At 42.4% G+C, this 12,029-nt stretch overlaps 2 protein-coding genes across 62 annotated transcripts in view; one reads left to right on the top strand and one right to left on the bottom strand.

The window, feature by feature from the left end:
• The window catches only part of LOC127372309 (butyrophilin subfamily 1 member A1), a 113,110-nt gene extending 112,016 nt beyond the window's left edge, over nt 1-1,094 (bottom strand). For 4 of the 49 annotated variants that reach the window (XR_007886572.1, XR_007886576.1, XR_007886579.1 and 1 more), the window contains exons 1-2: nt 680-1,075; nt 295-624 (exon numbers count right to left, since the gene is read on the bottom strand). The gene's annotated coding sequence lies outside the window, so the exon portion shown is untranslated. Of the gene's footprint in view, nt 1-156; nt 625-679 lie in introns of those variants that run through there. The other 45 variants (XR_007886577.1, XR_007886583.1, XR_007886587.1 and 42 more) reach the window with 34 other exon arrangements.
• Nucleotides 1,095-2,072: 978 nt separating this feature from the next.
• Nucleotides 2,073-12,029, top strand: part of LOC127371983 (uncharacterized) — a 40,578-nt gene continuing 30,621 nt past the window's right edge. For 5 of the 13 annotated variants that reach the window (XM_051415274.1, XM_051415276.1, XM_051415275.1 and 2 more), the window contains exons 1-5: nt 2,075-2,459; nt 2,893-3,234; nt 3,819-4,160; nt 4,235-4,333; nt 11,699-12,025. In XM_051415274.1, coding sequence (XP_051271234.1) covers nt 2,423-2,459; nt 2,893-3,234; nt 3,819-4,160; nt 4,235-4,333; nt 11,699-12,025 — 1,147 coding nt within the window. In that variant the 5' untranslated portion in view covers nt 2,075-2,422. Of the gene's footprint in view, nt 2,460-2,892; nt 3,235-3,818; nt 4,161-4,234; nt 4,334-11,698; nt 12,026-12,029 lie in introns of all 13 variants that reach the window. The other 8 variants (XM_051415272.1, XM_051415273.1, XM_051415278.1 and 5 more) reach the window with 7 other exon arrangements.

Genomic DNA, 12,029 nt, shown 5'->3' with positions numbered 1-12,029 from the left:
ATCTCATATTTCTGCTGTCTGTCACTGTTTCTGTGCTTCACACTCTTTATTAACTGTTTGTGTCCAATGTGACGTTACTGTAAACTAATTCCAGGGTTTGTGTTTATTAATCCACCTTTTACTACGAGACCACAGAAGAAGAAAACAGGAGGGTTTATCTCCACTTCCTGTTACTCTCTGCTGTTTCCAAGGTTCATTATTAGAAGGTTTATTTCCACCATCAGTGAGACTCTGATTCTCTTCAGTCTACAGACACAATCTGCTCACATTGACTCAGTAACATCATTAACTAACCTGTGAGGAAGAGTTGGACACACACACACTCACTGACTGTCTGTCATTAACTAACCTGTGAGGAAGAGTTGGACACACACACACTCACTGACTGTCTGTCATTAACTAACCTGTGAGGAAGAGTTGGACACAGACACACTCACTGACTGTCTGTCATTAACTAACCTGTGAGGAAGAGTTGGACACAGACACACTCACTGACTGTCTGTCATTAACTAACCTGTGAGGAAGAGTTGGACACAGACACACTCACTGACTGTCTGTCATTAACTAACCTGTGAGGAAGAGTTGGACACAGACACACTCACTGACTGTCTGTCATTAACTAACCTGTGAGGAAGAGTTGGACATACACACACTCACTGACTGTCTGTCATTAACTAACCTGTGAGGAAGAGTTGGACACACACACACTCACTGACTGTCTGTCATTAACTAACCTGTGAGGAAGAGTTGGACACAGACACACTCACTGACTGTCTGTCATTAACTAACCTGTGAGGAAGAGTTGGACACACACACACTCACTGACTGTCTGTCATTAACTAACCTGTGAGGAAGAGTTGGACACACACACACTCACTGACTGTCTGTCATTAACTAACCTGTGAGGAAGAGTTGGACACAGACACACTCACTGACTGTCTGTCATTAACTAACCTGTGAGGAAGAGTTGGACACAGACACACTCACTGACTGTCTGTCATTAACTAACCTGTGAGGAAGAGTTGGACACAGACACACTCACTGACTGTCCCTCAGCAGATGCATTTATTTTATTCCACAGGAAACATATTCAGTCTTTGACACACATAGATTATATATATATAAATATATATATTTATAAATATATAAGATAATATATATTAACAGTCAGTAACTTTGTGGAGGTTTGTTCACACAGTTTTGGGTTGTGAGGTCTTGTGGCTCATGGATGTCATTGTGGAGTAGGTTGTGATGGAGCAGCCGGTCTTTATCCTTCATATAATTCAGGGAGTAGCTAAACCCCCCAAACACTCTGTAAAAACTATTAGAATTCTAGATATTTAGCTATAAAAGTGCACAGCGACGCCCTCTGCTGGTTGAAAGCTGCTTTTACAGTTGAATAGAAAAAGCTGTGAATGGCTTTGTTCAGTTTTTCAGTCCAAACATTTGAGGAAACGTTGCTCGTTGTGTTGAAAACAGGAAGTGGGACAGTTTGCTCTTCCTGTGAATGTCTCTTATTTTGATGTTGTCCAGGTATTGTTGTCAGCAATAATAATCAATCTGATTATATTGTTTAGACGAATACAGAACCAATATTCCTACTAGAGACTGTATTCAATTCAACTCAATTCAATTTTATTTGTAAAGCGCCAATTCATAACAGAAGTTATCTCAGGACACTTTTCAAATAGAGCAGGTCTAGACCGAACTCCTTATAACATTATTTACAGAGACCCAACAGTACCACCATGAGCAAGACCTTGGAGACAAGGGCAAGGAAAAACCTAGGACAGATCCTTCGGCTCTAGGTGGGTGGTCGTCTGTCTCGACCAGTTGGGGTTGGGGTGAGAGAGAGAGAGAGAGAGAGAGGTGCACAGTAACAACAGTATTGGCAATGGCAATATGGCATGGCAACATCTCATGTAAATCAGATCAAGATCACCAAACAAGGCTTACATACTAAACAGGAATGTTTAGTATGTGGCGCTATGAGTATCACTGAATATGTGCATGTATGTGTGTTCAGGGTGGGATTCTTATCAAACATTGACAGTTTCACTGAGGTTAGACAACTCCCTGTTTCTTGGCAATACGTCGAAGTTCAACACCACAGACCCGCCATTTAACGTCCTTCAGGTCCAGTGTGTCTGTCACTGCTCTACTCTCCACCGCTCATATATGTCGTTTTGGGAGTTACTGGCAATCAACCAATAATGTTTGTGTGAAAGCTTCTTTCCATTCCAACGGCTGCTTCTCTGGAAACAGTTTAAAGTGAAACTAAAGTTTTCTCCTCACAGTGTCGGCAGATTATCAGGAGGAGGAAAGTGACAACTGGCTGTGAACTGAATGTGTTTTTCAAGTGTTCGTTTAGTGAGAAGCAGATTAATGAGGACTTTGTGGTTGTTGTAGTTTTTACAGGAAGATGAAGATGTTTGTGGTGTTTGTGATCCTCGTGCACGGTAAGATAACCTTCCTCCCTCTGATCTGATCATTAGTCCAACATCATGTCTTTAATCTGTATTTGTATCATCTTCACTTCATTAGTCTGTTTAAACTCCAATAAAAACATGAAGAACATATTAAAGGCAGCATATTTTCAATGTTTGTGTAAATCATGATGAATGTAGAAGACTGTACAGTCAGACTGTCCTCAGTTCTGTTCTTCAGGATTATATCCCTGGAGGTTGTTCACATTCTTATAGCTTATATTACCAATAGTATTAATGATCCTAACACACTCATTTAAACACCATGTTGGATCAATAAAGTCAGTCTATCAGTTTGTTCTGTTATTGCTCCTGTTTGTGAGTCCGATCACAAACAGGAGCAGATTGAGGATCCAGGAGCAATAAGACCTGAAATAAGGCTGATTGAATCTCTCTGACCTCACAGTTTCCCAGCATGCCTCAGCTGTGGAGCTGTATGAGGGGGAGAAGTTTGTCCTGCTGCCTTGTGAGTTTCAAACTTTTGAAATGGACGACCCCACAGTGGTGTGGAGCCGCTATGATCTCAATCCTCCAACAGTCCACCAGCGTCAGCAGGAAGGTGATGAATTTATATACCAAAACCAGCTTTACAGCGGCCGAACATCCATGATGGCTGACGCTCTGGAAACTGGAGACCTCAGCCTCAATCTGACAAAACTCCGCCTCTCTGACAGCGGCACCTACACCTGCACCGTCAGAGTGTTAGGAGGACAACGGAGAGTGAGAGAAGTACAGCTGCAGGTCAAAGGTCAGCCTATAAGTTGTATGATTGTGACAAATAATGAATAAATATATAATACAGAGAATCGTATAAAAAGTTCCCTAAACAGAAAATAATGTGCCCAAACTTAATTTTAATCACTTGTAGAAAGGTCAGTGCTTTAGATACGGGTCAGAGGTCAGTTTCTAGTTTACAAACAATTAGAGGACATTAACTTTGTTACAGTCCTTCAACAACTGAACATCATTTAGTACAAGATGGACACAGATGGTCCCAAACACTCAGGGTGTGTCTCATCTGTATGAATGTCTCCACATGTCCATCAGTCCTGTCTTCTCCCTGAGTATCAGTGGCTCCTGACAAAGATGTGATGGAGAGATAGAAGGAAAAGATGTGAGGAAAGAGGAGTTCAGACCGTTAACACACTCATTTAAACACCACGTTGAATCAATGAAGTCAGTCTATCAGTTTGTTCTGTTATTTGTCTTATTGGTATTAAACTGTGCTGATGTGGTTTCAAAGTCTAATCACAAACACGACCAGATCCAGAAGCAATAAGATCTGAAATAAGGCTGCTGTGATTGAACCTCTCTGTCTGTGTGACCTCACAGTTTACCAGCATGCCTCAGCTGTGGAGCTGTATGACTGGGATGAGTTTGTCCTGCTGCCCTGTGAGTTTCAAACTTTTGAACTGGACAACCCCACAGTGGTGTGGAGCCGCTACGATCTCAATCCTCCAACCGTCCACCAGCGTCAGCAGGAAGGTGATGAACTCAAAGACCAAAACCAGCTTTACAGCGGCCGAACATCCATGATGGCTGATGCTCTGGAAACTGGAGACCTCAGCCTCAAGCTGACAAAACTCCACCTCTCTGACAGCGGCACCTACACCTGCACCGCCAGAGCATCAGGAGGACAACGGAGAGTGAGAGAAGTACAGCTGCAGGTCAAAGGTCAGCAACAAACCCTAAAAACTACTGTAGATGCAGGTCAGAGGTCACGATCTTTATGTTTCTGTTTCCCACAGAACGATTTCCATCCTGGGCCAAAGCTCTCCTGGTTCTCCTGGTTCTCAGTCTTATTGTTGGGGGTCTTTTGGTGCGTTTTCGGCAGTATTTCATGTCAGGTATGTCACTACTACATTACCCATAATGCCGATGGTTATCATCTTTGCTCTTGCAGCTCCTTGACTGCTGAGGGTCAGTCTGTCTACCTGAGCAGCTGCAGCACAAAGAGACACTGAAAATAGTCTGTTCATGGTCATATTGACATTATACCAGCAACATATACAGTTTTTCCTCTGTAGTTTCAATGTCTATATCTGTAGAATGTCACACACACAGGAAAAAAAATATGTAAAAATGAACACATTTTTTAAAGTCAACACCTCCTGTATCTGTTCCAAATTAATGGCTCTCTGGTGTCTGTGGACAGAATCCATTCATATGTTAACAGATCCTTTATTGCATTTATATTTATCAAAAGGTAAACTCAGTATAGAAAGATAGGGCTGGCAGCAGCCCACAGCTGACACAGTGTCTGTGTAAACACTGCACAACTGCCAGACACAGCTGGTCACATGCTGCTCAGGTAGTCAATCGAGGGTAAGAGAAGGATGGGGCAGAGAGGTCTTGTTACCATCAGAGTAACTGCTGCTGGGCGCTACCGAGTAGGAGATGGAGCAGGCACAAGCAACATGCTCTGCTGAATTTCAGGTTAAAAGCTCTTCTTAGGCACCTTATATCAACAAAAAACTACGACACATCGCTCTGAGTTAATTCTTTTTCATTATGTTATTTTTATTGCGATACCGCAGCGCAAATGGCCAATAATTTGCGAAAATTCTAGTTCATGGGAGGAGCCTCCGCAACTGGGCCCAAAGCCTCAAGCTCAAATGATTCACCACCCAGGTGTAGCACTAAGACACCTCAGCCTGATGACCAAATGGATGTCGCGGACCTGAAGGCAGAAATCCTCACATCGTTGAAAACAGACATTTCTATGCTGCTCAGGTCAGAACTGAAGACCGCTCTGGCTGAAGATTTTGAAAACATCAAATCCGAGCTACAGGCAGTAAAAACGTAGCTAGCAAACAACACCACAGCGATTAGCTCCAAGGTGGAGGCGATGAAAACAACCGTGTTGCACATGGAGCAGGGGCTCTCATGTTCAGACGACGTGACTTCGTTGTTAACGAAAGTGGGGAAACTCGAGACAGAAGTCGGCAATCTGCGGGAGAAATGTTTTGATATGAAAGGAAGAATGAGGCACTCCAACATCCGAATATTAAACGTCCCAGAGACCCTAGGCTCAAACACACCGACAGCTGTCTCCAAACTATTAAGAGAGGTACTGAAAATGGACAAAGACGTCCTGATCGATCGGTCTCACGGGTCTACAGCTGAGGAGCGAAGACGGTAAACCTTGTCATCGTGGCGAAAGTCCACTATTACCAAGATTGTGTTGACATCCTTCGCCGCGCCAGGGAGTCCGCGACGCTCCGGTTCAAAGGGACCGACATCTCCATTTTCCCGGATTATCCCCTGAGTGTCGTGCAGGCCAGATCCGCTTTCAGTGAGGTGAGACAACTACTTTGTGGACGAGACGGTGTTAAAAACGGCCTTCTCTACCCAGCACGGCTCCGGATCACATATAACAGAACTGAGAAACGGTTTAAAAACCAAGGAGAAGCCATGGCCTACGTGAAAACCAGAATTCTACCGGACTGACTATGACTTGAAATGAGTGAGAATAGCTAAATTTTTCATCTGAATAAGGTTGGTGCTGTCCACTCTCTAAACACATCACCTTGAGCCATAAGGCTCCAGACTGTTCCAGATGGAGAAATAGAGAGCACCTAAGGAATCAAAACTGTGCTGTTTCTCTTTTATTTTGTTCACAACAGATATAATAATTTGACTGGTCAGAGTACTGTAGTGTGTCTCTCTTATTGTTATTATTTCCCTTTCTCTCTACACACTTAGACAACAGAAGAAATAATTTGTATTAAAAAAAAAAAAACTTTAAGTTCGAAATATTTAATCCGTCATTCTCTAAGGTGCCTCATACAAAACTACGTGTGACGGGTAGTGTTTAAATTGGACCCACACACACGAACACACACGAACACGAACACACACGGGGATGAGGGGCGGCCTTAGCAGGAGCGGGCCGGAGAATCAGCAGGTAGACCGGAGACACGGAAACACTGGAGAGCTGACCCTGGAACCTGGACTGCCCGGGAAGGATCCCTGGAACTCTGAAGAGGTCAGATTCCGGAAACTCCGGAGAGATAGGATCTCTGAACACTCTGAAGAGGTGGAATCCCTGGAACTCTGGGGAACGGACAGGAGAGCAGGAACAGGGAAAAACACAAAGGAGCAAGCTACTCACTGAGTGGAGCCAAGAGTATACCACCAAGTCTGCTGAACAAACAATCTGGCCCCAAGCAAAAGGACACCGGGGTACTTGAGGGCTGATACTAACGAGGTGATAGAGACCAGGTGAGGCAAAGCACAGGTGAGGTGAATGGAGACCGCACCCTCAGACACACACAGGGGAGGAGGAAGAGCAAAGGGAACAGGAGAGGAGCAGGGCCATAACACTACGTTTTATATACAGCATAGTTTGTTCCTCCTAGAGCTAGTGTATCCTCACACAAGCACTTAAATGTGTAGATTTGCGAGGGGTTTGGGAGTCACCTTGTTCTGACAGGTGAGGGTTGGGGATTTACAGTACCTGGGTTTACAATCAGCCTTTTTTCCCCCTTGGTTCATTGTTCATACTTACTTTTAAAGGTCCTTTCAACATTCTAGAAAGTATAAATGCAGGCGGACGTAACACACCACTAATCTTTCTCTGTCTTGAATATGGCTACAACTTACAGATTTTTCAAACAGATCAGCTATTTGCGATGTAACCTTTGAAAGCTGGAATGTAAAATCCTTGAACCACCCCATCAAACGAAAGAAAGTATTGACTCATTTGAATAAATTAAAGACGGGAATTGCCTTTCTTAAGGAGACACATCTCCGAACCTTTGACCATTTTCTACTCAGAGGAGGATGGATTGGACAATCATTTTCTAATTTCCATTCCAAATCTAGAGGTGTGGCCATCCTTGTTAATAAGAATATCCCATTTGTTATGTCAAAGGTTGAAACACACTCCTCAGGGCGTTACATAATTGTAGTGGGCAGGCTGTACAACACACCGGTTGTCCTGGCCAACGTATACGCACCACATTGGGATGATAGTTCTTTTTATACATTTCTTTGCTCATATCCCCAACATGGATACACATTATCTTATCCTCGGAGTAGATATGAACTGCACATTATCACCTACTCTGGACCGTAGCTCGTCTAGGACTGTGTCCAAATCCAGTGCGGCCTCTTAACTGCAGCTTTTTCTTAATACGAATGATATAGCTGATGCATGGCGCTTTGCAAAATTCTACAGCTAGAGTTACTCCTTTTCTCCGGTCCACGGAACATACTCCCACATAGACTATTTCTTTTTGGATAAAAGCCTTCTTTCACTAATAAGAAAGTGTGAATATCAAGCTATAATTATTTCAGATCACGCCTTTTATATTTATGTATACCAATTTCTCATGCTAACTATCACCCCTGGCGTCTTAATACTTTACTACTTTCAGATGTAGACTTCATTAAGTTTATTTCTTCTAAAATAATTTTCTTCCTCAAACATAACCAAACCCCAGGAATGTGTCCTTTAACAGTGAGGGAATCCATGAAGGCGTACTTGAGGGGACAAATAATATCATATGGCACACACAAAAGAAAACGTCACAATATGAAACTTGAACAAATAACAAATGATATTTTCAAATTAGATACTACACTTGCTGTCACCCCATCCAATGATTTATTCAAACTGCGATTAACTCTTCAAACAGAGTTCAACCTGCTATCAACAAGACGCATTGAAAACCTAATAAATAAATCACAGAGTAAAGCATATGAATGTGGTGTGCTCTACCATCATTCCCACCTCTGCCCACCCTCCCCCGTCTGCCCCCCTTTTATGTCTGTTTAATTGTTGATCGTTTATTTATGTCTGTTAAATTGTTGATTGTTTACTTGTCTTTTTTATTTATAGAAAATGTATTTTTATTGCCGGTTTGCACCGTGGGTCCGAGAGGACTGAAATTTCATCTGTGCTGTATGTCGTGCATATAGCATATCTGACAATAAAGCTGACTTGACTGGCTGACTGAAAACTCCTCGTCTTCATACTTCTTTACACTCGCTATTCTGCTTTAAAACATCCTCTTTTGGAATCTATATCTAAATTCACCTTAAATCCAATCGTGAAACACTGAATTCTGACACAGTTCAGACAAGCTTTTTCTCTCAGGGATCTGCCCACTTGTGCTCCTATAATAAAAAATCACCAGTTCATGCCATCAATTATAGACAGTGCTTTTCATGAATGAGCTAATAGAGGAGTTGCCACAATAGAGAATCTATTCATTGATAATACTTTTGCATCCTTTGATCAATTAATGCTTAAATTTAACATCCCTAAGTCTCATTTTTTTAGATTTTTGAAGCTCCGTAGTTTTATATCAACATCATTTATTCACTTCCCATCCCAGCCACCCAACTCCCTTTTAAATTCCATTCTGAAGCTTAATTCAGGTTCCAGAGGGACTATTGGGAAAATATACTCCTTACTAAATACATATAATTTGGAGCCTTTGATGTCATTAAAGATTCAATGGGAGGGCGAATTGGGGTTCGAACTTCCTGAGGAGATCTGGGAAAGAGCTTTAGATAGAATACATTCGTCTTCAGTCTGCCTACGACACACAGTTATCCAGTTCAAGGTTATGCATCATCTTCACTGGTCTAAAGTGAGACTAGCAAAGTTCACACCTAGCATCAATCCTATTTGTGATCGGTGCAGGCAAATGCCAGCCACCCTCTCACATATGTTCTGGTTTTGTTCAAAACTAGACAATTTCTGGCAGTCAATATTTAAAACTTTTTCAGATGTTTTACAAGTACCTATAGAACCTTCTGCCATCACTGCCATATTTGGAATAACTCCACAAGACACTCACCTTAACCGCCAGGCAAAGAATATGATAGCTTTCACATCTCTCATAGCTAGGCGATTAATACTCTTTAAGTGGAAGGAGAAACTTCCCCCAACGTTTAAGATGTGGATCGATGCCCTTCTACACCATTTGGTATTAGAGAAGATTTGCTATTCTACAAGAGGATGTATTCATGTCTTATGCTACATGGAAACCTTTTTTAAGTTATATAGAGAAATTAGATGTCACTAATATTGATGTTTTATATGACTGATCCTGTATTGTGTATAATTTGAAACCCATAAGGACCATCAACCTTATCAAGCCCAGTTGTATGGCTACTATTTTATCATACATGAACAAAACAGAAGCCACGCGTAGTGCGAATGTTACGGTTGAACTGAGAGACAAAAGAAAAACAGGAGCTCAGTAACAAGCAGCCATTCACAGCAGGTGTACTGCTCAACTAACATAGAACGGGTTATGTGTGATGGCGCTTCTGTCGTATCTAGGCAACACAGTCTCTTAATGACTCATTTCACAATTTTAGCTGTTACAAGATATAGGTCAGAGGTCAGTAGCCACAGGTCAGTTCTGTCTGTTTGATTTATATAGTAATCACAATACTGATATTAATATTAACTTTACTTTATAAGTTTTCTCTGGTAGAAAAAGAAAAGCACTGTGTAGAAATGTCACACTGGTGAAGATTAAAAAAAGTGAGTGTGGAAAAATTAAAAACAGACGGTGAAAATCAAATCTTCATGTTCACTTTGAGATTTTTAAAGAGTATTCACATTTATAACTAATAGAAACATAAAATGATCTTTTTTCTCTGAATATCATCAGTATAAATAACGATAATGAAGGTGCTCTCTTTACAACTGTCGATAGGAACAACATCCCCTTATACCACAGTGAATACTGGACTCTGATTGGCTGTTGGCTGTCCATTAATTCCTGATGTAGGACAAATATTAAGTTAGGTGAAACTGTCCGTGCACCGTTCTAAATTAATGAAATAAACACAATGTGAATATCTAATAAATATATCTGACAGCAGCAGAGTGTGTCCTTCAGTGGCTCATCATCTGAACACCACAGCCCGACACTGATGCTCTCATCCCATTGGCTGTTCCACCCACCAGCTCTGATATTCATTGATCCTGGAACTTTCCCAGAGTTGTGAGTTTGAGGAGCAGCAGCTCCTGTGGGATTTGCTGGAGCGCTTGTTAAACTGAGGCAGCAAGGGGTTGTACTGCACTTCCATCAATACACCTGGAGAATGTCCGCTCTCTGGCCAACAAGATGGATGAACTGCTGCTACTTAACAGAACAAATACAGACTTTTACAGATCTGCTGAAACCTGGCTCAGTGAGCACATCACAGACACCCCCTCCACCTGCCGGGATTCCAGCTCCTCTGAGTGGACCGTGTAACAGAGCTTGAAGGGAAAACGAGGGGGGGCAGAATCTGCTTTTATATTAACGAAGGTTGGTGTACAGATGTCAGTGTTCAGCAAATCATGTAGAGAAACTTTATTCATTAACTGCAAACCCTCTTATTCACCGCAAGAGTTTTCTTTATTCTGGTCGATGTTTACATCCCACCTCAGGCACTACACCTGGCTGACCAGGTAACAAACATGGAGAAGAAACAGACTCCCTGCTCATTGTTATCTGGGACTTTAACAGAACAAACCTGAGCGTCCCACCAGGGAAACTAACACTCCGGACCACTGCTACACCACAGTAAAGGATGCCTATCGCTTTGTTCACCATGCAGCCTTGGGACTCTCTGATCACTGTCTGGTCCATCTTATCCAGACTTACAGGCAGAAACTTAAATCTGCTGAGCCTGAGGTTGAGACTTTGAGAAGATGGACCAACGAATCACTGCTTGAACTACAGGCCAGCTTTGACAGCACCGATTTGAGTGTCTCCTGTGGACTCGTCTCATCATACTTCTGCAACAACTACAAACCCTGGTTTACAACCAAACTCAGGTAGCTTCGTCAGACCAAGGAGGAGGCCTACAGAAGAACAACCAGGTCAGAAACACACTGATAAAGGAGGTCAAAGGAGCAGAGAGGAGCTACTCAACAACCCTGTGTCAGTGTGGAGGCCGGCAGAACATCAGCTACATCCCGTCCCCCCACACTGTGGAGAACCAGCAACTGGCTGACGAGCTGAATGTGTTTTATTGTAGATTTGATAAGCTTACATTCACACACACCCCTCCAACATCAAACAGCTTCCTACATTTTTCAATAGGTTTTTTATTTATAGTCCGTTATAGTCAATGTAATGTGATGGGTTGAAAAATAATAGGAATAAACGAATATGAACAAAAATCTAAACCTTGAGATTAAATATTTAGTTTGAAGATAAAGTGTATGATGTTGTGGTTTGTTGTCCTCTCAGTCTACCAGGTGGAGGTGGATTCAGGGGTGGAGTCTGTCCTGCTGCCCTGCAAAACCACAGTTCACCTGCTTAAGCAGGTCAGAGTGGAGTGGACAGACAGAGACAACAGGAAGGTCCATGTGTATCAGAACGGCTCTGATCAGCCTGAAGAACAGAACCAGTATTACAGAGACCGAACAGAGATGAAGAGAAACCTGCTGGAACCTGGAGACCTCAGTCTGACCCTGAAATACCCCACAGACAGAGACAGAGGAACCTTCACCTGCACCGTCTACAACAGGGAGAGAAAGATCCTGATGAAGAAACAAGTGCTGCTCGAGGTCAAAGGTCA

This window comes from Dicentrarchus labrax, unplaced genomic scaffold, assembly GCF_905237075.1.
Source record: "Dicentrarchus labrax unplaced genomic scaffold, dlabrax2021, whole genome shotgun sequence".
Classification (NCBI taxonomy): Eukaryota; Metazoa; Chordata; class Actinopteri; family Moronidae; genus Dicentrarchus; species Dicentrarchus labrax.
Note: the sequence above shows the minus strand (reverse complement) of the source record. Positions and strands in the feature narration are given on the sequence as shown.